The following is a 27080-nucleotide window of genomic DNA, read 5'->3' as shown; positions in this document are numbered from 1 at the left end:
TTAGAACCCTTGATTATGAATTGCTTTATTATTTGATCTGTTATTACTCCAGGAATTGAAGCTAACCTGACCAATTCTTAATTCCTTAGCCTTTTTCCCAGCCTTTTAAAGACACATGCTCTATTGCCTTTCTCTAGCCTGCCAGAACTTTCTACATCTTTCCCAAGTTTTGAGACTATCATTTAGTTTTAATTCTCACAGTATCACAGTTGATTATTACCCAGCCAGGACAATTTGAAAATATCATACTTAAATATGTATAAATATAAATAGAAAAAAAATATAAATGCATATTATAAATAAATAGATAAATAAATAAATAGAAAATAAATAAATAAATAAGTAGATAAATAAATAAATATCATCATACTTCTCTTATCTAGACCAAGTTTGTACCCCCTTTTCTTTGCTGTTGGTTTTACCAACACCTGATCACAGTTAAAACTTTTTAGGGAGCACTGAAACTAAACAGCTATGAAACACTTCTGTTTCCTTGTGCTGGTAGTTTGGAAGGGTAGAGAAACAAAGTTTTCCCTTTGCCTTTTTTTTACTTTATTTTCTTATTATCTCTCATGTCCTTTGCAGTTTCATTTCATTTCACGCTATAGAAGTTTTTTATTCTTGAGCATATGGGACAGATGGGCAGCATCAGAAAGATTATGAGTGATCAGGGAGGAGCTGGGTTAATCTTAATGGTGGAATCGGAGAAAGTTGAGTGGAAAACAGAGGTGGACTTCCTCTTCCATCAAATCCTGTCTCCATGGTGGAGAAGAGTACCACCACTGTCTTTTAGGTACACATACATTAGGGTTCAGTTTTGACTATGGAATCATCACCATGTAAATGTGAAGAAAAACTGACAATAAGGGAAATAAGCACCAAAATTATTATTTCTTCATACCTGCTTGGGAACTTTCTGAGTTAAATACTGTGTATGTACAACCATTAGATGGTTGATAAGCTTGTAAGTCAACTAAACTGATGGAAAGGCTTACATAGGGATATAAATATATGCAATATGACACATATTCAGAATTGCCTGCCTATTTATGTGTGCAAAATCTGTGTCCAAAATCTAGTTACATTTTTTCATATATGTGGTGGAGTTTGGCACATATGCATACCATCAAATATATGATCTTTTTATGTATAGTGAAGGAGTCCCTTTTGCTGTTACAGGCTGGGTTGTGCATTTGGAGAGTTTGTCCCAAAAAGTTAGTGTGGATGCTAGTACCCTTTAAAAGAAGCTAACTGTTAATTCTGCTTATGGACTTTGATTGTCTGAAGTTGTCTTTCATGCTCAGATAAATATATTAGCTTAAAATACAGTGTTTTAATGGAATTTGACTTACATCACATAGATACACATAAAGTATAACCTTATTAAACCAAAATGCTTGGCTGAACTTGGGCTTTTTTGCATAATGTTGTGTTATATTAAATTGTGAATTTTTAGTGCATCAGGATGAATGAAATCTCTCTGTATTGAAATTTAGGCCCTGTGAAGGGGTTTGGCAAATTGTTTTGTAATGCAGCTCAGAATCAGAAACCACCAGTCCCAAAAGAACTATAATTCTAACTGTAAACAGGGTGTTAAAAAAACAAAAAATTGAAGATAAATTTTAAGTTAAATTTGAAAAAATTGGAGTATCATGTAATTCTTGAACTATGATTTAGTATCTTAAAACTTCACATCTTAAATAAAATATAATGTAAAGTTTCTGACTCTTTTTAAAATGAGTTCTTCCTAAATCAATTTTCTGCAGTGGTTAGCAGTAACTTTCCTGTAAAAAACTGATGTGTAGCTTTATGCTGAAGATGGTTCATTATTAAATACTACTTTTTAAATGTTATTCCAGAGTGAAATTAACATGCTGCTTTTTTTGTCTTGCTGTCTTGCACAGGTGTCATTTTTCTTGTTCATTATTTTTGTGGTGTATACCATGCTGCCCTTCAACATGAGGGATGCTATAGTTGCCAGCGTCTTGACCTCTGCATCTCATACGATTGTGCTGAGCGTCTGTCTATCAGGCACAGCTGTTGTAAAGGAACACTTGGTTTGGCAGGTAGGTGCTTTGTGGAATTAATGATTAATTGTGCACTTAATAGCCTGGTAAATGAGCCAGGAGTGCCTCAGTGGGTGCTGGGGAGTATAAGTTTATTTCTGAATTGCTACAGACTTAATTCACAGGTAGTCACATTCTAATAATGAGGCGTCAGTAATGTTATGTCTTGCTGAATTGCACGTTAACTGGTGGAATCTGTGGCAACGTAGCACTTACCACAATGCTTGAAAAATTGTGTGATGCAGCCGTACTGTGTTAGATTCGTTACCACTCTGGTATGTAAACCATACTGCTCACCTCATTAAAGCCCAACTTCCAAGACCAAGGATTTTTTTCCAGATACCAGTGTTATCCTTGACTCAAAAAAGCACTGTTCCTTTGAATACCCTAATGTCTGCAGGGTTAAAGATCTCTTGTGAAGACATTGCCCTCTCCAAGTCTGCTGTAGGGCTTGTCTTGTAATTCTCAGCCATTTGTAAGAAATTTACAGCATCTTCCTGCTTGGGGCCTCTGACTGAAGGGGACTGGCTGGTTCCAGACTCCATGACATTTAGGAAACCCATCTGTGTCTGAAGTTGAGTCTTGGCTCGTAACTCAGCTCTGGTACTTTACTACTTGACATACTGCAGATCAATAATTTTTAAAAATCCAAATGCTAGGAGTTGTTTTTCCTTAGTGTTTTGCAGAAGATCTTTTAATTGGTGAAAAACTACAGGTTTTGTTGTAGTACTGTGAAGATTCCAGCTATCATTGACAGAAATCTGTATTTTTAAGGAAAAAGATAGTTTTATTTTGAAAAGAAAATACATCTTTTTTTTTTATATAGTTAAGTCATTTTAGGGAAACAGAAGTATTTTAACTTTTGCATCAAAATGATACTGAAGCTTAAGAGTAAGCATTCTTATAAACATACCAGTAGAATAAGAAAGATAGACATCATGCTATTTATTGTGAATAGCATGAAGAATGAAGCAAATAATTTCTACTTACCTTTTAACTTACTTGAGCTTTATTTTGAAAAATATTGTGTCTCAATAACTTTGAAATTGCAGTGATTTTACAGAAGTCATGCCCTGTAAGTCGTTCAGGAAAATACATTTCATTTCCAGATATGGCTGCAGATTTGTGTTATATGAGATACTGAAAATGAAGGTCACAAACAAAATACGTTCCAATATTTAGTTTTGTTTAGACATTCTAAATAATGAGATAAGCGGGTTTGCTTTTCTCTTGCTGATTTGGGTTAGTTGCATATTTTTTGCAGAAGTTGCCAAGTTGTGTTAAGCAAGGACCGTGATCATCTGCAGTCAATGTAGTATTTTAGTAATTCAGTAATACAGTTATTGATAATTGTAGTGTAATAAATCAGGGACACTGTTATTCTTGGTTTTCTGTCAACTTATGGCTTTTATTCTGGGTATAGATATACTGCTAAAACGGTATTAATGTTTGCCACTCCTTTCCTAAAAGCATTTTGGGTTGGAGCTGCTGTTTGCAGAATCATTTCATTTTTCCTGGCTATCTTTCTAGACCATTAAAATCTGGTATATCTAAGCCAGTGCTTTCAGAATGTGTTATATTTTTAAACATATCATGTCTCCAGAATCAAAAGAAAGGAATCATGGGCTGTGATGTACAATTAGTGTCTTTCACCTGATCTGTGACTTCCTGTTTCATTCAGAGTGAAAGTCTTCGAGCAATTTGTACATTTCTTAAGAGTATTTGATTTCCAGTATGTTACTAATTTTCTTTTCTTTCTTTGTAAAATGTGTTAAATGTTCTGAATAGTTTGGCAGTTACTGAAGGTACTGAGTGCACTGTGTTCTTATGAAAGTGTGGAAGGGACTAAATGCCACTCTCACAGTCCGTTTGCCCTCTGTACACTTTTAGATTACTATTGTTTATACTTTGGAGTGTAAGCAAAAAAATGTTTTTGTGTTCTTTGCTTCTGAAAATTGAGACTACAAATAAAGGATTAGATCAGAGATACTGATTACACTAAAAAGAGAAATAACATTTGTCAGTGATATACCTCAAGTTGGTATAGGATAAGTGTGTGTAATTAACAGCAACAAATCAAAAAGCTGGGGTATAGTTGTTTAAAAGAACCATGGTGCTGAATGGGGTTTTTTTTGGGGAAAAAAAAATAATAATAATAAAAAAAATATATATATATATTGCTGAGATCTGGACTCAAGCTGCTTTGCAGAGTTTGGACACTAAAGCCCAGAGATGGTGAACTGATAGTAGACTGAAATTTTAAAGCTTACAGAAGCACTTTCAGGGCTAAGTAGAGCAAATCTGGCTTGTGGAGCTACGCTTGTCTTTGACAAAATTTGATTATTTTGATTTCAGGGCTACTGCTTCAACAAAGCAGAAAAAATGCATACAGTGTTAGCAATGAACAGTCTGTTTCCTTCTGGCATGGAAATTTTTTCTAGAGGACAGATAGGGAACCAGTAGTATGCACTTAAGAAGCAGAAAGACAGTGGTGTAACAAAACTACCTGCAGGTAAACATCAGGTATTATAGCATACGTATCCTGTATATATAGAAAATAGTCTTCTGTAGAGAGTACCCACATCTCCTTTATAACCGCTTCCTATGTATTGGAAGACCTAGATTAAATCTTTGAGCTTTCTGTTCTCTTGACTGAACAAACACCATTCTTTCAGTCTTCTTGTGTCAAGTTCTCCTGCCTGATAATGCTGGACCCTCTGCAATTTTTCAGCATCTTCCAGTAACTCTGGTTGGCATCCCATAGTATTTTGGAAGTTAATCATACCTTCAGTCTATTGGTAGAGAAAAATTGATGTTCAGAGGCATTTGCTTATTGCAGTGGGTTGACCCTGGCTAGATGCTGGGTGCCCACGAAAGCTGCTCTGTCACTCCCCTCCTCAGCTGGGCAGAGGAGACAAAATACAACAAAACGCTTGTGGGTCGAGATAAAGGCAGGGTGAGATCACTCACCAATTACTGTTACGAGCAAAACCAACTTGACTTGGGAAAGTTAGTTTAATATATTCCCAATCAAAACACAGTAGGACAATGAGAAATAAACCCAAATCCTAAACACCTTCCCACCACCCCTGTCTTCTTTCCAGGCTTAACTTAATTCCTGATTTCTCTACCTCCTCCCCCCAAGCAGCACAGAGGAATGGGGAATGGGGTTGAGGTCAGCTCATCACACGTTGTTTCTGCTGCTCCTTCTTCCTCACACTCTTCCCCTGCTCCAGCATGGGGTCCCTCCCATGGAAGACAGTCCTCCATGAACTTCTTCAATAAGAATCCTTCCCACGTGCTGCAGTTCTTCACATGCTGCTCCAGCGTGGGTCCCCCACAGGGTCATAGGTCCTGCCAGCAAACCTGCTTCAGCGTGGGCTGCCCACAGGTCACAGCCTCCTTTGGGCATCCACCTGCTCTGGCATGGGGCCCTCCATGGGCTGCAGGTGGATATCTGCTCCACCACAGACCTGCCTCCCTGGACTGCAAGGGAATCTCTGCTCTATCACCTGGAGCCCCTCCTGCCCTCCTTCTGCACTGACCTTGGTGTCTGCAGGGCTGTTGCTCTCACGTACTCTCACTCCTTCCTCTCTTCCACTGGTGCAGGTTTACCCCACCTCCCCCCTTCTTAAGATGCTATCCCAGAGGCACTACCACCACTGCTGATGGGCTCAGCCTTGGCCAGCGGTGGGTCCATCTTGGAGCCAGCTGGCATTGGCTTCATTGGATATGGGGGAAACTTCTGGCATCTCCTTACAGAAGCCACCCCTGTAGCACTGCCATGACAAAAACCTTGCCATGCAAACCCACTACACTTATTTTGAGATTTGGCAGAGCCTATCCTACTGGTTTTGTCATTACTTCTTTTGTCCTCTGTAAAGTTTTATGCCCAAAATTGGCTTCAGTAAGGCTTAGCATGCTCTTGATTATCCAGTGTTGGTTTCAGCCAGAGATACTGAGATACAAGCCTCCTGCTGGGCTAAAGAATCCTTCAACACACTCTGCTGGTTACATAAACTGGTTTGTGTTTGACCTGTGCACGTCTTTGGGGGGGAGGGAATCTGCCTTGGTTTAAAAATTGGCAAGGATGGAGTTGACTGTCAGTGTTAAAATTTTGTTCCTGTGTCCTAATAGGAATGTGCCTAGCCTTGTCATCCAGCTTCTGGATCTAATTATTCTGGCCGGTAGACTGACAGACCCAATAGTATCCATTTTCTGGTTCTCCCATGAGAGTACTTCTAGAATATCATGAATTTGCCTTATAACTTTTCTGTTAGTAAAATAAATAAGTTGTCTGCTTTTGCACTAGGTCAGCCTTTCATCACTTTCACAGTTCTTTGAGTCCTTACTTGTGTTTCATTAACGTCTTTCTTGCAACATGGACATTAGCCTTAGAGGAACGTGCTGGAGGCAGCTGCAGCAGTGCCAAATGCTAATCGCGGGGCAGGTCTACAAAGGGATTAGTGTGCTGCAGCGCTCAGCACAGAGACACAGACTCTACAGTGAAATACCCAGTCAGTCTCCCCTTGCAGTTCTGTGGGGAGTTTAATGCACAGCTATGGAATCTGTGACAGGGAGGAGGAAAAAAAAAGCGTCCTGTGTTCCAGTCTCAGTTTATGAAAAGTAACTTTGTGTGTACGGAGTTCAATTTTATTTTATTTATTTTTTTTTAATATATATAATTTTAATCCTAATCCTTAAAAGGCACACGGTCTGGAATCTGGGATTCTGCCCACTTTTTCCAGGTGAGCATCGTACTGCCAAACAGAGGATGTTATTCTGTCTGCCTCTGGGAGCGTGGTGGTTAGGACTGCTGCAGGAGAACACGGCTCTAGTTATGGCACTGAGGCACTTGGCTCAGGCGGCTTTCACAACTTAACATCCCTTTCAGTTATTGCTGGAAGGGAAAGTATTTCCCTGCTATCCCTTGCTATAAACACATAACCCATTTCTTCCCAAACCAGAACAGATTCTAATCAGATACTTGTGTTTCCTCTGCTCTATTCAACTGCTCAACCATTCTGATCTCATAATGGGTTGATACTGTTGGCAGAGGTAATTTTGCTCTTATTTTGTTAAAAAAGAGCTAACCAGAATAATTAAACAAACTATAATCTTCCATTTTTCTTTTTCCTTATGTTATATATGAGGAGTGTGTGCTTTGGGGTTTTTTTTTGGTCTATTCTAATATTTCAAAAAAAGTATTGCTGTTTTACTCTCTCAATGAGTAATTTTGTTGTTCTTGTCATCTTTTTTCATCAGTTGTGGCTACATGTTTTCCAAGCCTTGGCTAAATCACTAGAAACTGCCATTCATGTTTTGGTTTTGTGTTTTGTGTTTTGTTTTTTTATTTTCTTTAAACTAGTGTTCCATACCTTTTGGGATTTTTTTTGGCAGTTCCTTGCAGCATTGTATAAAAGGATCCCTTTTAGAGGCACAAAATTGTAACTGGGCAGCATGCACGTGTACGTGTGTGTGTATATATATATTTATTACTCTGTTCAAGAATTCATATAGCAAACAGAAACAATTTGTAACAGCTTTTTGTAAGTAGTGTTTCGTCTTTGCTTTTGTGATCAGTTTCTTTCTGGTAGCCTGGATAAATCCTAAGATGATGATCTCTCCTGGTGGAAAAAAAAATGAATTGCTACATGAAAATGTTATTTTCAAGAACATTTGAATTGGGAAATTCCCAGACTACATCCACAAGATCTTGTGCATTTTCCATCAGCGAGGCAGAGGTCTCCTATTATGATATGGATTTTATTCTATGTGCTGTGGACAGCTAAAGATGAGGCTGCTACCTAATTCTTGTGTGATCTGCTGGTGTATATGCATGAACTAGCTTTAGAGTACCTCCAGATTGTGGTTTCTGATTGACTTCTGGTTCACGAGCTTTTGGTATAATTTGTTTCAAGATCTGTAGTGACTAAGAAATTGGGAGTTTAATTTTTTTTTAAATAAAGCCACCTTCCCTTTTTCAGCCCACTGTTGGCTTGTTTGGTTTGGTGTTTGTTTTTTTTTTTCCCTGAATGGGCCATCATAGCCATTGATTTTTAACTGCACAATCAGGCAAAGTCTCCCTTCCTCCCATTTGAATCTCCAAACTTTCTTGCTACTAGTTTGAATCTCTAACCTTGCTGCTACTAGAGCCATTTTGTTCCTTTGTAGAGGGGGTTGGTGCTCCAGACGCCTCCTCTTGGGGTCTGATTCTGCAGGCTGCAATGGGACCTCGCCTATTCTTTGAAAATGCTGATAGATTTAATCTTACAGACACTCTTCAAAATTGGGTGGATAATTCTGATAGCATGTGGCAGGCCTTCCTCTTCTTGGCTACTCACAAGCCTGCTATTGGAGATCCAGTGGCTGGATCATTAGGTGTTTCAGCCCTCAGAGCACTTTCAGCAGGTATCGCCCAATGAACGAACCCCCCTCTGGTACGGCTGCCTTTGTTGTACTGATTCTTTGAGATTATCCCAGACTCTCAGCAGCCACAGGAGCCTTCTGGCTTACGTTGTGTATCTTCTTCCACAGGTGGCATTTATACTCTTCTTTATCTTTTCTGGCGTAACTAGTGGTTTTGTACTGTGTGGGGTTTTTTTTTGAAGTTTAAAATTCAAGATCTGCCATGTATGTGTTTTCTGTCTGGAAAATTCATGTGTCTTGTACAGTGAAACCAGTTAACTTGATGTGATCTCTATTTGTCAAAAGTGCACTGCGTTTATACACATGTACACAACAAATATGTGCATTTATGTACAGCTGGCTGTACAGCTGGCTGCACAGACTGACACATGCAGCGCTCACACAGAGAACCAGTGGCCCCATCCTGCTGCCCTCTCTGGCCGACCGGGATGAAGGTCTGTCAGTTGATATGGTGTATTGCATATATCAATGCATACATACCATAGATCCCTCAGTTGGGCTCAGGCACGCAGTCCACCCAGTAGATGCCCCTGGATCCCAGTCTCCCCAGCTGCTGGCACCTGGACATACAAGCCCCACTCCAGCTGTTGGTACTGCCCCCCTCGCTTGCGGCCATGCACACATACATGGACATCTCTCTGTCAGTCGCCCAGATCACGTCACTTACCAACCAGCTGGTCCAGCTTTATCATTGCTAGTGCTCACTTGCACACCTGCACTTGCCGCTGACAGGGCCCCCCGTGGGCTGTGGCTGTAGCCCAGCTGCTGCACACCACACAGACCTGCACACACACATATTCACACAGACTAGAGAGTCCCTCACCGAGGAAAAGGGTTAGAAATTGAGTTTAATGAGAAGACAGGACAGACTGCAGTGGTCAGACACAGGGCATGGCCAGGCCAGTGTAACAAGAAGTAACCTGTTTACATGCAACGGACTCCTTTTTATCCCCTTAGCTCTCTTTTCCCCTCTATTTTGATGTCCCTCCCCAAATCACCACAGTCTTTCCCTACATTTGATTCCTGCCCTAAACATCCCGTAATGTCTTCCATTGCCCTGTATCTATCACATGTCCATGCCCTTGGGCAGTCATCTCCCATAGTCCAAGAGGTGATCTGGAGAGCTCTTCCTGATGACCCATGGGGATGGGTGTAGCACCTGGACATTGGGCCGAGACTCCCCTGGGACAGCCTGAAGAGGGGCCTGGGCAGGTTGTCCCTTCCTTGGGGTCCTTAATTTGGGTTCCTGCCCACCTTTCTTCCTCTTTTCCCCTCTGGGCTTGTGCAGGTGGGCTGATGGCTCCTGTGATGGGCCTGGGGGTAGCTCGGTGTTATTCAGGCTTCCCATCACCATTGTCTCTCTGTGCTCCTGTGTGTGTGTTTGTGTGCAGCTTTTGATCATTTAATCTAACAGAAATTACATGATTATTTCTGTCAAGATTCACGAGATCCCAGAGTCACAGAATGGTCAGGTTGGAAGGGACCTCTGGAAATCATATAGTCCAACCCCCTGCTGAAGCAGGTTCGCCTACAGCAGGCTGCACAGAATTGCATCTGGATCTCCAGAGAAGGAGTTTCCACGACCTCTCTGGGCAGCCTGTTCCAGTGCTCTCTCACTCTCAAATCAAAGAAGCTCTTCCTCACATTCAGCTGGAACTCCCTGTGTGGCAGTTTGTGCCCGTTGCCCCTTGTCCTGTCGCTGGGCACCACTGAAAAGACCCTGGCCCCATCCTCTTGACACTTGTCCTTAAGATATTGGTATGCATTGGTAAGATCCCCTCTCAGTCTTCTCTTCTCCAGACTAAAGAGGCCCAGCTCCCTCAGCCTTTCCTCATGAGAGAGATGCTCCAGTCCCCTCATCGTCTTTGTAGCCCTTGATGATGCTTAACATGTGTTTTGCAATTTGTACTTAACAGAAATCTCTAAAAGAACATACCATATCAAAATTACAAATATTTCCGTAGATCTAGTTAGCTTTTTCAGAATTAATAGTTTTTCTTATGTTTCTATGTCTCATCAGCTCCTAGAAAAATATGAAATTGACAGTATCAGATGATGGGCTGGATTTTTAAAGGCAGGCAACTTTGGTATGGCATCTATAATATACATTTATATGTTCTAATCAATGGGCAGCATATAGGTGTATACCTTTTGTTTAGAGCACTGATTTAAACTCGTAACAGCAAAATAAAATTAAAAAGCTTCAGTATTCACTGGCTAATAAAAGAAGAAAATTTACAGCTCTATGGCTCAGAAACAGAATAGGAGTTAGTTTATGCTGTTATCATGCAGTACAAGAAAAAAACATGTTTATTTAAAAAAAAAAAACCTGGGAAAAAAAGACCATGTCTTTAAGTACAATCATTGTTGTATAACCCCTGGGCTGTATAGCTACACAGTGAAAGCTTAAAGCACTCAGGAATTTTAGTAGTGTGAATGGCTAAAAGCTGTTGCTGTAGGTTGAGTGTACCCTTCTCCCTTGAATACCTCTTTTTGAAGGAGATGGGGAACTTCCAAAGGGTAATGCGGCTTATACAACTCTTGCTTTCTCCCACACAGTTAAATGGAATGAGTTGCTGTTGTCCCTGCTGAAGGGGTGGAGGGCAGTGACTGCTATTGAAGGAGGGAGGCTATTTCTTTTGGCAGCAGCTATTGATGTCCCATCCCTCACCCCTTTTTCCCTTTGTGCTCCCCACCCGGGCAGCAGTCTGGCTCACTGCGGTGTGCAGCAGCTGCAAACCTGTTTTGACAGAGGAAAGCTGTGTCCTGCATGACACAATACAGTAGGCATATTTTTTTATTATTACATATGTTTCTTTACTCCTGATTTTGTTCATAAATCTGGGCAGATATTGAAATACCATCTGCTATGGTTTTTTTTAACTAATTTTTACAAACTGCAGGTATACTTTGTGTTTCACTCATTCTTTAAGACAATCTGTACAGTTTGGATATGCTTATGAAGAGCACATTTGCCACCAAGAGTATAGATATGTAGGAGATTGCATAAGTGCATTTCATAATACTTAAGCATTAACAGAGAGAATGTGAACATCTTCCAGAAAGTCCCTAAGGCTGTAAAGAGAAGACCCGCAATACTTAATGTGGTAGAAAATTCAGCAAAGTCTGAGAATTGCATGCTATGGTGAAGTGAAAGCATGTGTGCAGGCAGCAATGTGGGCTTTCAAAGGCAGCATTTACCCTCAGCCCAAAACCAGCATCTAAGAAATGTATAGAAAATCGTTCTGATGAGATGTGTAGGAAATAATCAAAGCACAGAAGACAAGTAAGAAATACATCCTTTGTTTAAAATCATTGAAATACCTCCAGTTATCATTGATTCTTAACCTTTACTGAAAGGATCAGATTGCCTTTTGTGACCACTCCATTTAGTATTTTTATCAGTAATGAAATGAATTTGTATATTTATCAGTCTTACACTACTTCAGCTTACATTTCTTATCCTAAAAATGAAATTTTTTAGCAGTTTTAATTTTCCAAAATACATATCTATTTGATTAACAAATCCAGTCTTTTATTAATGAAGTTATAACATGCCTATGTTAGAATGCTCAATCCTAAGGCTGCTGTATGTCCAGAAATGTAAAATAGTTAAACAGCTGGCTGGAAATTCCAGGGCTTCTAAGCTGGAACAGAAAGCAGCATGCTGTACTGGCTGTGCCTTCCTCTCATGCATAACATTGCTGAACCAGCAACTAAACTTTCACCGTACAGAATACCTTTTGCAAGGGAGTTGTATTCCATATCCTTTTAAGGATGACCTTAATGTAAATAACTTACTAGGGAAAGGCTAAATCTGTGCATTCAGATTTTTGTAATACGGTCCTTCCAGGTAATTTTTCTAGAGTAAAGAACCTTTAATTTCCTTCATTTGAGTTAGTTTTGCTGTTTTCTTCCCATTTTCACAGACATTGCCTGGTCTTTTCAGTTACATAGTACCTTTACAGCTTGGTATTTGTGAAATTTATTGTGAATTGCTTCTCTTCTCATTGCAGCTGAAGCATAAAATTCATGGCAAGATACTTACTGTAGACACGACGCTTTGTCATTTTATGTACTTGTACAGGTATCATCTATCCCTACATGTTATTTTCAAGAATTCAGTAGAAGAAAAATGCCTTTGACTATCAAGATGTGGATACATTTCCTCATCCTGTCAGCCACTCAGTGCAGTATAAAATAAGAGGGAGCAGGAACCCAAACACCTTTTGTTGTGTAGAGAAGCTTTTGGTGAGTTTGAATCGAGTTGAGATATCCCCCTTCCAAAATTACTGACTTCCCAAAGCTGCAGTGGTTCAAGCCCCCATCTGTTCAGAAATGCCTGCAATAGGATGTGACCTTTTTCTTTGTCCTCTGCTATCCCCAAATGCTAAGATGCTCGTCAGGTAGGAGAAGTCATTCCTTTTGCAGTCACTTTCTAAAATTTACACTCTTGTGCATTCCTGCCAGTGCTCGCTCACACAAGTGCTTGGATAGCCCTCCTTTCCCTCAGCCCACTTCTACCGTATATTAGTCCTTGGTGTGTTTCAGTAAAGTGCTGGCTGCAGAGCTACCTGACTTTTAATTACTAACTACAGCCTCCAAGTGCCAATGTTGTAGGCACTGTGGAAGCATGTGATGGAATTGTTTAATGCTCCCAAAAAAGCAAGTGGAGGCCAGAAGCAAATGAGGTAGCACAGATTTCTGCCACAGATTTATTTTTTTTCTTGGCAGCTACAGCTACACTGCTGATAGAAGGGGAGCTGTTCTCTCTGGCACTGGAACTGGGTGGCACAGCCCTTGTTCACCTGTCTAAACTCCCGACCCTTCTTTCTTCCCCAAACTGGGCAGCCAAGCGTCAGCTGTCTCTGAATAATTCCTGATGTGTTCTGGCCCCCAAGATGTGTCAGGGCTCTGGGAAAATGTCGGTTGGCCCAGATTAAAACAGTGCTAGTGAGCAAGATAACAGCTGTACAGCAGTGATGATCATGGAGCTCAAAACTTTCTTCCAGTCTCGTTTGGTTTACCAGTGGAGACACAGCTGGAGAACATCATCTGCAAACCCTGAAGTAATTCTTAATTCTTCCCAGGGATTGCACCTTTGGTTATTACACAGCATATTCTTTCCCTTCTTGGGGTACGTCTGTCACCGCACAGCCAGGTGTGAGACTGAGAAGGAATCATGTCTCTCACATGCCTCTCACTAGTTATGTATAAGAAATCATGTTTATCTGCTGTCAGTTTAGACACGTTCTGGATATACTAAAGACTACATGCTGCACATTTGCTGCAGAGGTCACCCGCATGGACTCTGATAGCTCTATCAGTTTCTAAATGGGACAGTATTAGTTACAGCTGATGTTTGGCTCCTCCACTGTTACTGGTTTTCTTCCATATGTTTTAACTTGGATAGCAGTAGCCTGAAAACAGACAAAGTTTCTTAATCTGTTTGCAGTTTTATTTTCTTTGTCCCTTTGAGGATGTATTTTCTCATAGATGTATAGCAGCTTATCAGCTCAGAAGGTACAAGAACACAGCCTGAAGTAAGCAAGCTGGTTTTGCACCGAGCTAGCTCAGGTCCGTGGGCTTTGGGAGTTCAAGCTGCATGGAAGTACTTATGCTGCTCTGGAAACACAGAGCTATGCAGAGTTATTTCTGAACTTGAACCTTAGGCCAGCTCCCATGCCTTTGGATATACAATTGCAGAGTTAATCCACAGCTCTGGACACTGTTTTAACAAATAATTTAGACTTACCAATGTCAAAACAGTAGAGGTCTCTGGAATATTTGACTGCTTATAGATGCACAGAACTGACTGATAGTTGGTTAGTAATTGAGGCCTCAGCAGGTCAAGAAACAAACACGTGAGCAAAATCACCCTAAATGATCCCAGCAAATGTTCATTCTCAGTGCTGAACAAGGAAGCAGGTGCCCTCCACATCCTTAGCAACCTGACCCAAAGGAAATTTTCTCATTGATTCCTAGGCAAGAATAATTGGCTCCACTGATCCTATAAGTGGGAAGACTTCCATGCATGCAGAAGACTAGCTATTCAGCATCCCAGTGCCTATCCTTCCTACAGTTGTTGCTTGTATCTGCTACTTCAGAAGAGGATGAAAAGAACTTAAAAGTTCATCTGGCCAGTTTTAAACTGGGGTAAATTGTTTCAGCCAGTTCCCATGCAAATGAGTAGCTCAAGCTTTGAAGCGTGAGATTTTGAGTTCCTCAACACAGATCACTCTTGTCTTCTAGAAACCAAAACTGAGATTTGCTCTGTTTGTGTAAAAGTTTTCGAAGGCTCACCTTTGAATAATCTTTCTCTTGAATGCTGTCTCCCTCAGTATGGTCTTAGTTTAGCAACAGCTCTATCACAGCAACATTTTTTCAGGCTAAACACAGTAGAATTTGCCTGTCCTATTTACTAGCATTATTTGCTGCCAATTGTCCCAAGACTCATAGAGAAAGGTCTTGCCCAAATTTTTTGCAGGCAGGAAGAGATGGTGTCCTGCTGAGCTTTTACTCACATACATACTTCTAGTGAAACTGGATTAGTCAAGGAGGTTTGCAGCAGCTTGTGTGAGAGAGCTTCATGCTCTGAATGCAAATATGAGGTGTACAGTAATCCTGTTTCCTCTAGTACGTAGGTGGTGAGATGGAGTTTCAGCTTTTGCCGGAGGTCTCTTTGGGTTTTGCTGATGGTCTCTAAATGCTGACTGTTGCTGACCTTTGCATACACACACATGAATGCATGCTCTCTTTCTGAGAGAGATGATTTGGATGCTTACACACTGCTTGGCCTGTGGAAAGAGTCATTAAAATTTGGCCTGTGGAAAGAACAGCTCATAGTGACAATGATAAATGCTCCCAGGCTGTCTGCCTGCTCCAGTTGACTCGCCAGTGGGCAGGAACAGAGAGAGGAGATGGTGTGCTCCCCCTGTGACACCTGGAGAGCCTGTTGCTGTAGTGACGGTGTCCTCTGAGCCTAAGTGGGCAGTGAAGTGGTGGCATTTCAACTGCAGTTCTTTTGTGCTAACATGCTATTTAGGTCCACTCATTTATCACATTTAATTAAATTTGTAACATCAAATCCACTTAGGTTGGTTAAGGCCCTTAGGGCTTGTCTTGGATTCTGCTTGCCCTCCCCCTTTTTGGTAAAATAAGCATGGGGTAACACTTTGAAAGTCTTAAAAGAGCAGAAATGGTCACGTTGTAGAAAAAGAACATGCAGCAAAAAGGACAGAGGGAACAAGAAGAAACAGATGGAAATTCTCTGCAAAAATGGTGATAAAAGCACAAATGCTAGTAAGAGTAGTGGAATGCTGAAAACTTAAAACGTGGATAAAAAGGCACCTTTGATAATGCTCTGCATTATTTGGTCTAAAATTTTATTTCATTTGCTGTTCAGTCATCAGTGATGATACTTTTTTTGTGTGCTATCCAGCATTTTAAACAGTGAATGTTTTTATTGGGCTTGTGGCTAACTTTCTCACCTCGGTTCAGTTTATTGATGCTGCACTGATGACCCCTGAATGCAGAGATGATTCTCTTTCTACTGTTATCGGTATTGACCAAGTCACTTCAGAGTCTCTTGTACATGCTACACACGTAGTCCCCTAAACCATTATCTAGTTATTTTCTCTCTGCTATACAATTTCAGCTTCCATTGAGCTGCATTAGCTAAAAATATTCGTGAGTCAAATCCTGGGGTTGCACATGGGCAGAGCTGGCCTGCCCAGGACAGCAAGCAGCAACCTTTGTAAACATGTTCTGAATCCTCCCTGGATCTGCTTGTGTCAACAGTCCTGGGCTTTGTCAGTAACCTTTAAGCCCCTGCTTAGTTAGGGCAGAGTGCAAATAGAGATCCTGCTTTGTGACACCGCTTTCCTCAGCTGAGTCAGTGTTAAACCCAGCTCTGCATTTGAATTGCCTGATGCAGAGCTTGGATGCAAGACTGATGCTGTTGAGTCTCCAGTGGCAAAGCTCTGCTGATGGCAGGAGACCAGAAGGTGTGCTGGAAAGCCATGTTCAGGCCTGCTGGATCAGCCCCAGCAGTGACTCCAGCTCTCCTCACACTACTACTGGACTAAAACCATGGCAGCTGCACCCAGCCAGTCCTCTCTGGAAAAAAACATACCTCTGCTTTCACAAGAGCTTTGGATACTTCCCTTGTCACAGCCTTCTGCTGATGTCCATGGCTGTACTCTCCAGACTCCACCGACTCTTCTCAGATTAGATCAGCTGGATAGACTCGTAGGTCTATGTTACTTAAAAGCTAATCTGCAAAAATATTAAGGAGCAGGGAAACAATGTCAGAGGAACCCCCAATAACCCAATTGGAGCAAATAGGACACCCTGGCCCAGCTCCTCACTGGGCTGTCACAGGACAGCCCTTAGCTCCAGTGTCTACGTGTGACAACCATCAACCAGGTGGTTCCCCAGCTCACCCTGTGGATGGAGGGCGTCGCTGCCAGCAGGCTGTGAGTCTCATTATGGGATGCGGGGTAAAGGAGTTTTGAATTGCCCAAGACTTACTGCGGGATGTTTAGGGGAGGAACTAATGCTGAGGGAAGGGAGGGATCATAGTGGTCTAGGCGAGGAACAAGTGTGGGAAAATAGAGAGGTAAGGCAATAAAAGGGTTTGATTGTATGTTAACAGGCTGCTGCTCAGTACAGCTACCTGGCCATGCCCTGTGCCTGGCCCATGCTGTCTGTCCCGTCATCTTCTCAGCCTCCATTTCTAACTAGATGAAGGGACAATGTATTCAGTGTGCACGTGCATGTACGTATATGTGTGGGGAGAGACCATGGAACTGAGACCTGGGGTCATGGGATCCCCAGTGTCTGGGGTGGATCAGCTGGAGAGTCTAGAGGGGGTCTAAGTATCAGCTACAGGGCAAGGAGCCATGGTTCAGAGAGAACTGAGGGCAGGGGTAGCTGGAGAGACTGTGTATTTTGTGGGTGCGTATCTCAGCATGTGTGACTGCTGTGGTCAGGCCAGACTTGCTGGTGAGTGGGAGATGAGGCAGGCTGTATGCCTTGGTCAGATACTGGAGAGGCTAGAGGCTGTGTGGCTTGGCTACTGGAGAAAGCAGGGTCCAAGTGGGACCAGAGAGAGACTTGTTTGTGGGTGGGTGATCCCCGGGCCAGCTACTCAACAGACTGGGTATTTATGGCCAGTTACTGCAGGGACACATAATGTATCTACAGATGTGTTTTGTGCTAAATTGCTTTCATCCTGTCAGCCAGCGAGGGGAGCAGGATCAGGATGTTGGTGCAGCTTGTGTTTGCCCGAGTGCTGTGTTTTCAGTCTGTGTTGATCTGTGTGACTGGCTATGGATGTATGGATATATCATTGTATGTATGTGTGCCCCTCTGCCTCACAACTGAATGGATGTGGTGATGTGGTGCTGCAGCAGCTTCACCTCTGTCAGGCTACCACATTCAGCAACCTCCAACATAAACCAGACCCATCTATTTTCAAATATCTTTCCATATATATTTTAAACAGCATTATGGATTTTGTGTCGGAAGTGGTTTTCTTGGTGATCATGTTGGACATTTAATTTTATTGTCTTTACAAAAGAATGATTTAGAGGTCTTGCACTCTCTTTTGGTCACTCTTAACAAAATGAGGTCACCAAATTATTTTCTGCCTAAATAAATCAGTATAACCACATATGCTATGTAAATAAAACCACATACTTCTTGAAGGTTGGTGTGGTTGTGGTCATTTTACATGTGCAAAGATCTTCGGAGAAGGCACTCTGCTGTTTGGCATTACTTGAGGTGACATGTGCTCACATAACATGGGGACAGCTTGCTCTCTGGGCATCCCTTTTGTCTACGTTCACATGTGGGATGTGCTAAGCCCTGAATCCATAAGCCATGGTCATCGTAAGAAACTTAAAACTTTCATATCTCCTTCTGGGAGTTGTAGGCATATGTATTACTACATGACGAGGTAATTAATTTGTCACTATACATTCACTGATCAATGTCAGACTGCCAGGGAACCACAACAGAGTGTAAAAGGAATGAGAATGACTGTGAAAATGCTACCCCGTAATTACTGGACTGATACGATACCTGACAGCGAAGGGCTGCTGCAGGCAGTCCTTGTGGGGGTGCAGAGAGAAGGGGCTGTGTATGTTGAGGAAAAGGCTTTTCTTATGCAGACTGCCAGAGCAGGCAGTGCCGTCCCTAGGGAGGCACTGAGCATCCATTCAAGTGGTGGTGTACATTTTTTTTTCCGATTCACAAGCACTGAAACAAATGTAAGGATAAAGAGCAGAGCTGACCCCAGAGTGTTAGAGTCAAGCCAGAGAGGTTGTTAATTTTTTTTTTTTTTTTTTTTTTTTTTTTTGAGAAACAGATTGCACTAATAAAGCTTCTGAAAAGGGATCTACAGTAATGACTGCTTTTTCCACCCTTAAAATGGCTGACACAGTTCCTTCCATTCTCATTAGGAATTGTAGTACCTGTTTGTTAGTTTGTGAAAACAGTACCAGGAGGATAGTGGTGTCCAGATTCTCATTAATGCTAGTTGTAATTTGGATGATTTGTTGTGAGGTGTAATGGGGTGTCTTAGAGAACTGAGGAGCTAAGAGGTAAAGCAAGAGTTGGAAAATCCATGGTTGTCTGCCTTTGCACTTAACTGCTTCAGGGTGATGCTCCACTGTATCTGCAATGCTCTTTTGCAGTTGAAGTGTATGCAGTTAAATTGACTTCTTTTGCACTATGGAAAGAAGAATAAATCCTCCCTTTGTAAAATACTAGGACTATGGGCCTTCATGTTGATAGCTCTTAAAGTGGCACCCTTCAGTTCATATTGACTATAAACTTAACAAAAGTTAGAAGTCTGCCATTTTATTCTAGCTTTCTGAATTCAAAGTTTTCCTAGTAAATTGCTGAAAGTTTTCTCCCATTATTTATTTCTTCTTCCTACTTCCTTGGCACCCTGGTTTGTAATTTTTGTGTATTTCTTATTTCCTGTTTCTTTACAAACCTGTTTCTCACTACTTTTTCTGGTCTAGCTGGGCCTTTTTAAAATTTTAATTTACGTTTGCTTTTTTTTTTTTTAAAAATCCTTCAGTATACCATATCTTGCTTAACAGCATCTGGTGACAAAGTGTTCGGCAGCTTAACTGCACTGGAGGAACCATGTTTTGCTTGTTTCAAGTCTGTGATCTGAGTCCCCCAAATTCTTACACTGGAAAAGGCTGAACAGTTGATCTCAGTTCACCCTCTCCAGGCCTTTTTTTGATTTTATAAACTCCTGTCACACCACCCCTATCATCTTTTTCCCAGGCTGAAGAATTGGAAATTAATTTTCTTTCATTGTTTAGAAGCCATTTGATACCTTTGAGCTTGTTTCTTGCCTTTCTCTGATCTGAAGGTTTTTGCTTACACAATGTGAAAGTACAGTCTGAAAGACAGAAAAACCATTAATGCTTCATAGCATGCTTGTTTAGTATGGAAGTGGGTCATTGTAAATTCTGGAAACCCTGAATAAAAAGAAGGAAAATGATGAGCCTGATCCTCAAGGCAAGCAAAAATTAGCTGAAATATTGCTAGTGAAGGAAATTAAAAATCTGTGACCTTACCCATGCAATTTTGAAGTGGACTTAGAATATTTTGCTTAACAAAATGCACATGATTTTGTGGAGGCTCAGAAGAATTGTTATGCATTTATCAGAGTGAAGTAAGAGAAATAAATATGTTCATCTTTCATGTCAGAAGTTAAAATGTTGAGGTCTGCTAATACTTAAAAATAATTTGAAAGGAAAAAACAGTGACTATGATATACTGCATTATGCTAAAACCTGAGCAGTTAGGATTGATTCTACAGGGCTGTTGCTTATTGTTAAGGTTTTATTAGTATTAGTATTAGGCAAATTTAAGGGTTAGGAAGCTGAATCTTTAAAAAAAAAAAAATTGCTTCTATACCCATATTACTTGGGATATGGGACATGAAACTCCATACTTAGGAGCAGGCAAAGAATACTTCCTAGACTAGGAGGAATAATTTGATATTTCTGTTTTTTCTAAGACAACTGTATTCCTCTTTAAAAAAAACATATCCACTAGAATGACATATAAATGGGCATGAATTCAAAAAAAGAAAAATTACGGAGTGTCTGAATGATAATGCAATTACTGTCTCATTAACTGGATGCCAAAAGAAGGCAATAATAATTACGTAGCTGCTGATAAGAGAATTTTCAGAATGCATTATGGATGTTGTGCCTCATTCTGACAAAGTCAGTTCACAAAAGAGCAATAAGCAGTGTCTCAAAGGGGTATTATGTTTCAGATACTAGAGTCTTTCCTTAACAAGCATCCAAGACATGGATCACAGTAGAACTGCAGCATGTATGGCTTGAACCTCATACATATTTCCTAGAACTCAGGCTTGCAGATCTGTTCATATTATGAATACAGATAGTTCACAGTATTTCTTGGGTAAAATTCATGGTATGCTCTGTGATATTCAACAGTTTAGCAGTGATAAAATGTTTCCCATTATATGTATATGTATACAGTATTATTGTATGTATATGTGTATATATATAAAACATGCAAAAAGATATATTTTTATATATAATATAGATATATAACTATTTTTTCTGCCCTTCCTACAGATGTAATTTTAGTAGCAAATCAAAAGCTCTGAACTATACTGTTGTGTTTCAGCTGTGGTTAGCAAGGTTTTTTGGTTAGGTTTGTGTCTGAGGTAACTTCCATTTTAGTTCAGTAAGTCGTGCTGGAATTAAGCACATCTGAATATCACAGGACCTTTTTAGAAGTATGAACTTAAGTATAGGATTCTCATTGTGGTTTGTTCATCAACATCATGCACATTGCCATGAGGTAAGAAACAGACCATCATGTTTGATTACTCCTAGCTTAAAACACAGACCATATGATGAATGCAATGTTGCTTCATAGTCAGACTATCTGGAGGGGCAGGATAGGCTTAGATGAGCAAGTCATGTATATACTCAAACATAGGTCGAGAGTGCTGATACTCAGTTTTCTTTTACTGCCATTTACAGCATTTTAGGGTGGGGGAGACAGCAGAGGGAAAGGATAATGCTAAACCCTAGTGTATAGGGAGAAGTAATCACTTCTCTTTAAAACCCTAGTTATTTTTAATATTTGGTAAGTCTCCTGCACTCTTACATTTACCTAAGTAAGGTTTTGGAAAGAGAACAGCAAGTATGATTAATACTGTATTGTGGCAGCCAGCTTTGCCTGTTCTGTGGTTTTGGCTGGTTTTGTTTTCCCCTTTCCTTATACTGTTGTAGAGAATCAAATTACAAGACAGTCAACAGAAGGGAATTCTGTTCAACTTTTTAAGAAGTTTGTTGAGCTGCATAAAAAAAAAAAAAAATATCCAAAGCTGTGTTCAGTTACATAACTATTTTAAACTTCTGTGTTTTCTAAAGATAGAGCAGCAATAACATTTCATCAGTGCCAAAGTGCCACGGTACGTTGCTTTGGGATTCAAAAGAGCTGACCTGTGTCTCTGACCTTGTCTCTTGAAGTCCTGTTGATTTATTTGAAGTCCTTTGAAGTATCATCTTTCTGCTACCTGCCTCCATTTCTTCCATTTCCTTTTTGTTTAAATGAGGATTTTAATATTTACTTTCATACAGTTTGACCTCAAACATGCTATATAATATTTTTAACATGCTATAATGTTTTATTTTGGGGGAATTATTGCAAAGGAAAAGCTCAGATCTAGAGTGGAAAAGAACACCTTTTATTTGGCCATATGCTTGTTTGTCTACTATCAACAGATCTGATGAATATCATTATTTGGTATTATTTTAAGATTTTTCATATGGTACATAAAAAACCATCCTGCTTTCTTAAAGTTTTCTAAAGATCAATATAACTTAATGGGCTTCCTTTTTGTGATTTTGTTTGTTGTCTCCTTCTGCACTATGGGGAATTTAATTACTTTTCACCTGGAAAAGGAGGTGCATTGTGTCATCAGTATGAGCCTGGAAATGATTATAAAACTTACTTATCCAGGGCCAGAAGTTGCCTTAGGGTCTAAAGTCTGCTGATCAAGCAGACGTAAAGGCTGATTTATAGATTACAAACCCAGAAGGAGCTGTGAGGATCATCTGGTGTCACAGGTTACAGTCTTGTATAGCTCAACTGAATCGGTTCTCATTTGCACTCCAGCAGTGGCTCCCCCACCCTGAACCTTGGCCTACTGTGGGCCACCATCCATCTTTGGTTTCAAACTTCTAGTTTAAAATACCATAAAATCTGGTTGCACAGACTAGCTCTGACCATCTTACTGTAACTTTGCAAGACGACCATAACAAATGGAGAATATAGTTTAGTAGCCCTTTTGCCACGGCTGTGAAAACAAGAAGCTCCCACACAAAATGACCTAGGAGGTCTGGCTTGTAGTCACTGAGCCTGGGCTGGATTGATGAGCAGACCAACCAGCGGTGGGTCTTGGAAAACCTGTGAGAGGCTGGGGCTTTCCTGCCAGGTGAGCTGCACCTCAGCAGCCTTAATTTTGACAGGAGGATTTGCTCCAGTCATTTAAGGGCAGGACATGGGCTCCAGATGGTTAGGACGGCTTCATGAGATGCATGCAGACTCAGAGAGGGGGAAATGATTGGCAGAAGGAAACAGGATGAGATGAGTTGGAATAAAACAGTCTCCCGAGTTGCTCGCTGTCAGACGTGACTGAAGTGCAAATAGGCTATTTCAATGTAAATGAACTGTGACCAAATTTTCAAATATATTTGTGTGCCTAAAAGCCACTTATGAATATTTTATAAAGTGCTTTGTTTTCCATATGTGTTAGGTACAGATTTCCTGCTTGCCTTGCAGTGAACTGCAAAGTTTTAGGGGCTAGTGCTTCTAGAGTGGGACACACGACCATCAGGTTGCAGTGCTGAGTTGGCCTTTTGGTCTGAAGACTGACACAATGAGAGGCTATTTGGGCTCTGAATAGACTTACATAGAAATGATTGATAACCAGGGGGGAAAAAGAGTAAGACATAATCTTAGGAAGCCACCTGCAGGTGTTGCTTGGATCAATATTATGTTCTTCACCTGACAATTCTTATAAAGGTTTCTGCCCCCCCCCCCCCCCACACACACGTGTGGACACCCACCCCAGCCCTGCAGTAAGTGTTGATGGAGATTGCCTTTGACACCCTTTGAAGCAGCACAAAAAGAAGAAAAGCAAAATCTGTTTCTGCTTGTCTGTCATGGAACTTCAGAAGAGCTTTTCTGTATCCGCTTTGACACTGCTATACCTGCACTTTAAAATCCAGATTGATTTCTTTCTCTTAACATAGAGGAAACTTGATTCTATCTTGTGAATGGATTTTTCTGTCAGAATTAAGGCTTGGAGATGTTTGCTGTGGTCTAGGTCATGCTGACCTTAATTAAAGACCAAATCACCATGTGTCAGGTAACGTCACACGCTATCTTGATAGTCCCCTGCTGCAGTAGTTCCTCAAAAAACTAGCAACTGGGCAAAGCTAAAAGACATGTAGTTAACTTGTTTCCAAAACATCTTTATTCAAATGTGATTTAAATTTCCTCAATTATGGAAACATTTCCCATGATACGATAGAAGTTCCTGTAACTACTGTAAACATGCTAGATGGGAGACAAACCTGGAGTATTTAATTTGTTTGTTTATTTTTAACAGCAATAACAGGCAGGTCTCATCTAAAGATCAGCACATGAAACTTAGTCATTTGCAACCTACTTTCCCTTCTGTGGTTTTTTTTTCCCCTGCAGTTCCTGTATTACATGGTATTTTGTGCAGCCTGCAATTTCTTCCTTGCCTGGGGTCCCACTCCGGCGTGTGATCTGAGCAGGGTGCCTGGGGCTCACAGGACAGGGGAGGGGAAGCTGCTGTGCAGTTACAGCAGAAGGGTGCTGTCCTTGCTGGGCACCACCTTCTCCAGCTCCCTTACCCTGCCAACTAGCAGGCACCGCTACGCCCTGTCACATGATGTGTCATTGACAAGGTTCTGTAGTTTGCTGATTTTACTCTGCTATTCCTGTTGTGTATTTAAGGTCATTAATTTTCCTTTAAAAATGAGGACCAGTGGAGAAAAAGGGTTGTTTGTTGGGGGGTAGGATGTAGTATTTTTGATATTTTGAATATCAAGCTATTAAAACAAGCTGACAATATCAAATGTGTAGAGAGAAGAATGATTTACGTACCACAGAGTATTACTTTCGGAAGACATTTAGAATCCAGGATTTAGCTTACAGCCATGTCTATAACTGTAAGGCATTTTCTTAAACGTGTCTATGACAGTCTCAGTGTTTTTATAACCACCTTGCTCAGCATTATGTTTCAATCAGAATCTTTAAGGCAGTTGGTTTGCTTTCAATATTTCCCCCAAGTATGAGCAATACAGACGCTAATATAATGTGTGAAATAATTTCTGTATTTAAAATTTTCTTACATTTTCTTCTACTGTGAGAGAATTTCTCAACAATTCTAACAAGTTTTTTCACTGTCTTTGTTTTCTCTCTTTTGTTGTTGTACTAATCTTTGTAGTCCCATTGTACTTTAGTCCTCAATTTTCTATCTGATACTAGTCTCTGGTTGTGGTAGGAGACTAATCTTTTCTTTCATCCATAATAGAAATTTTCAAGGGACTTCTAACTGCTCTGCTATAGTTTGTTTATTTTTAGATGTGTTTTTAACAATACGGAATTAAAATGCGTTCAGTTGTGAGGTGGGTTATTAATATTATTTTTTTAATTTTGTTTTAATTGACTGGTGATTGTTTAGATTTATCCATTGAGCATTTTCAAACTGACTATAAGCATGTTACTTGTGATGAGCTCTGTATTGAATATTAAATTAATGTTGAAAGACTGGTAGAAGATCATTTAAATACCAGATTAACATTGCCTACAATGTAAAATAGCAGAAAAGCATACAAAGGACTTATGAAAGAATAGACTGCTGAATAAAAGTTCATTAAACCCAGCTAGATCTTTTTTGCATTGCTTTTAACATCAATTTTAATTTGCTTTTAATGTATAGTCATTAAATATATTAATGAACTGTTCTAACTCTGTTTTTATTTCTTATTAGTTTAATTCCGGCTAAGCTCTTTGTTTGATTATTCTTTCATTACTGTGACTTTTTTTTAAAGAAAAGTATCTTTTTTTAAGCTCTATTCATTTAATCTTTTATTGAACACATATAGCAATTGTTCACTAACAAGAAATACTGAAAAAAGCCCTAGTAAAACTTGCAGTATTTTAAAAGCATGGAGGAACTTAGTATGTCTTTTTCAGCTAGATTTGACTATTGATTTTTAAAATCTGAATAGAACAATATTTGGCCTCCTCTCTTCCGATACTTAATAGGTGTGTGCTCATCACAAACACTGATGGTGTCATTACCCTGCAGCTAAAACTGCTCGTGGAATGTAGCTAGTATAGTATCTCTCTTTAAAACATACCTGAAATCCCTTATTTTTACCCGTTGGATGCCTGACTTATCTGTAAAGAAAGCAAACCGTAAAGGTACTTCATTTAGTAGCAATACAGCTTTGATACTGTGTTTAAACAAAGAGAATTGTACTCCAAATTTAATTTCCAAAGTCTTATAGTTATTTTTATAAGGTGGGAAGGTAGCACAAGGTTGAAGCAACCTGTATGGGAAAAGTGACTGCATGGGGTCTACATATATACTTCAAATGCTGCCTCAGTTCTGCTTCCATTTAGAATACAACAATTAGTCTTTTTTACCTTCAAAAAATTCTGGATATAAACACTTTAAAGATTATGACCTTTCAGGGATTACAGTGAAAACAGGAGAAAAGTAATGTTGTAGACTTTTGTGGCATTTTGCATTACTCTATAAAAGATCCTTTTGAGCTTTAAGTACAGGAAGTTCCAAGGAAAAAACACTTAACTTTGTAGCATTTGAGCCTGGTACCCTTCGAACATACTGGGCACAGAAGCACTACACCTGTTCTGTTGGATCGCTACTTCTGGTGGGTAAGAGGAGTGAAAATACAGAGGCCAGTTTTGATCTTCTCTTGTTGCTCAGTTCAGTTTTGCTGTCCAGCAATGAGAGCACATGGTATGGCACAAACCTGAAAGAGTGCCATTTGCCCAGCTGTACTTCTGTAGAAGGTGGCTGATACATTGGATCTGTAAGTTCTCATTAGCCTGGCATGGTGCATTATTATGTCCTCGCTGTTACTGCACTTGACGTGTGCATGAGAGGCTGTATCTAAAGTTCTTTGGTCTAAGGTGCTGCAGGGTGCCATCAGCCTGTGGGCAGCTGGGTGAGATACCCTGCATGCTCACTGTGGAACAGCTTGCTCCAGCTGAAGGGGAGCCTGGTCAGCAACCACGCTGGTTTAGAGAAGACAGGGACCAGGAAAAACAGCCTTACTAAGCCTAAGCAAACCTCTGTCTAGTTATGCTGTCACCAGCATGGTGGTGGAATGGCTAGGGAAAAATAAATATAAAACAACAATGTAAGAATATTATAATCGTTTCCAAGCCTACTCCCCCAACTCCCAGCAGTTCCTAAGTGAGAGGTGGTGTCTTTGT

The 27080-nt window shown here is 40.4% G+C and overlaps 1 protein-coding gene across 2 annotated transcripts in view; it reads left to right on the top strand.

The window, feature by feature from the left end:
* Nucleotides 1-27080, top strand: part of ADCY2 (adenylate cyclase 2) — a 224380-nt gene that overhangs the window by 63269 nt on the left and 134031 nt on the right. For both annotated transcript variants that reach the window (XM_040588033.1, XM_040588032.1), the window contains exon 3: nucleotides 1905-2066. In XM_040588033.1, the coding sequence (XP_040443967.1) occupies nucleotides 1905-2066 (162 nt within the window). The remainder of the gene's footprint in view (nucleotides 1-1904; nucleotides 2067-27080) is intronic.

Source organism: Falco naumanni, chromosome 3 (genome assembly GCF_017639655.2).
Source record: "Falco naumanni isolate bFalNau1 chromosome 3, bFalNau1.pat, whole genome shotgun sequence".
In the NCBI taxonomy this organism is placed as follows: domain Eukaryota; kingdom Metazoa; phylum Chordata; class Aves; order Falconiformes; family Falconidae; genus Falco; species Falco naumanni.
Note: the sequence above shows the minus strand (reverse complement) of the source record. Positions and strands in the feature narration are given on the sequence as shown.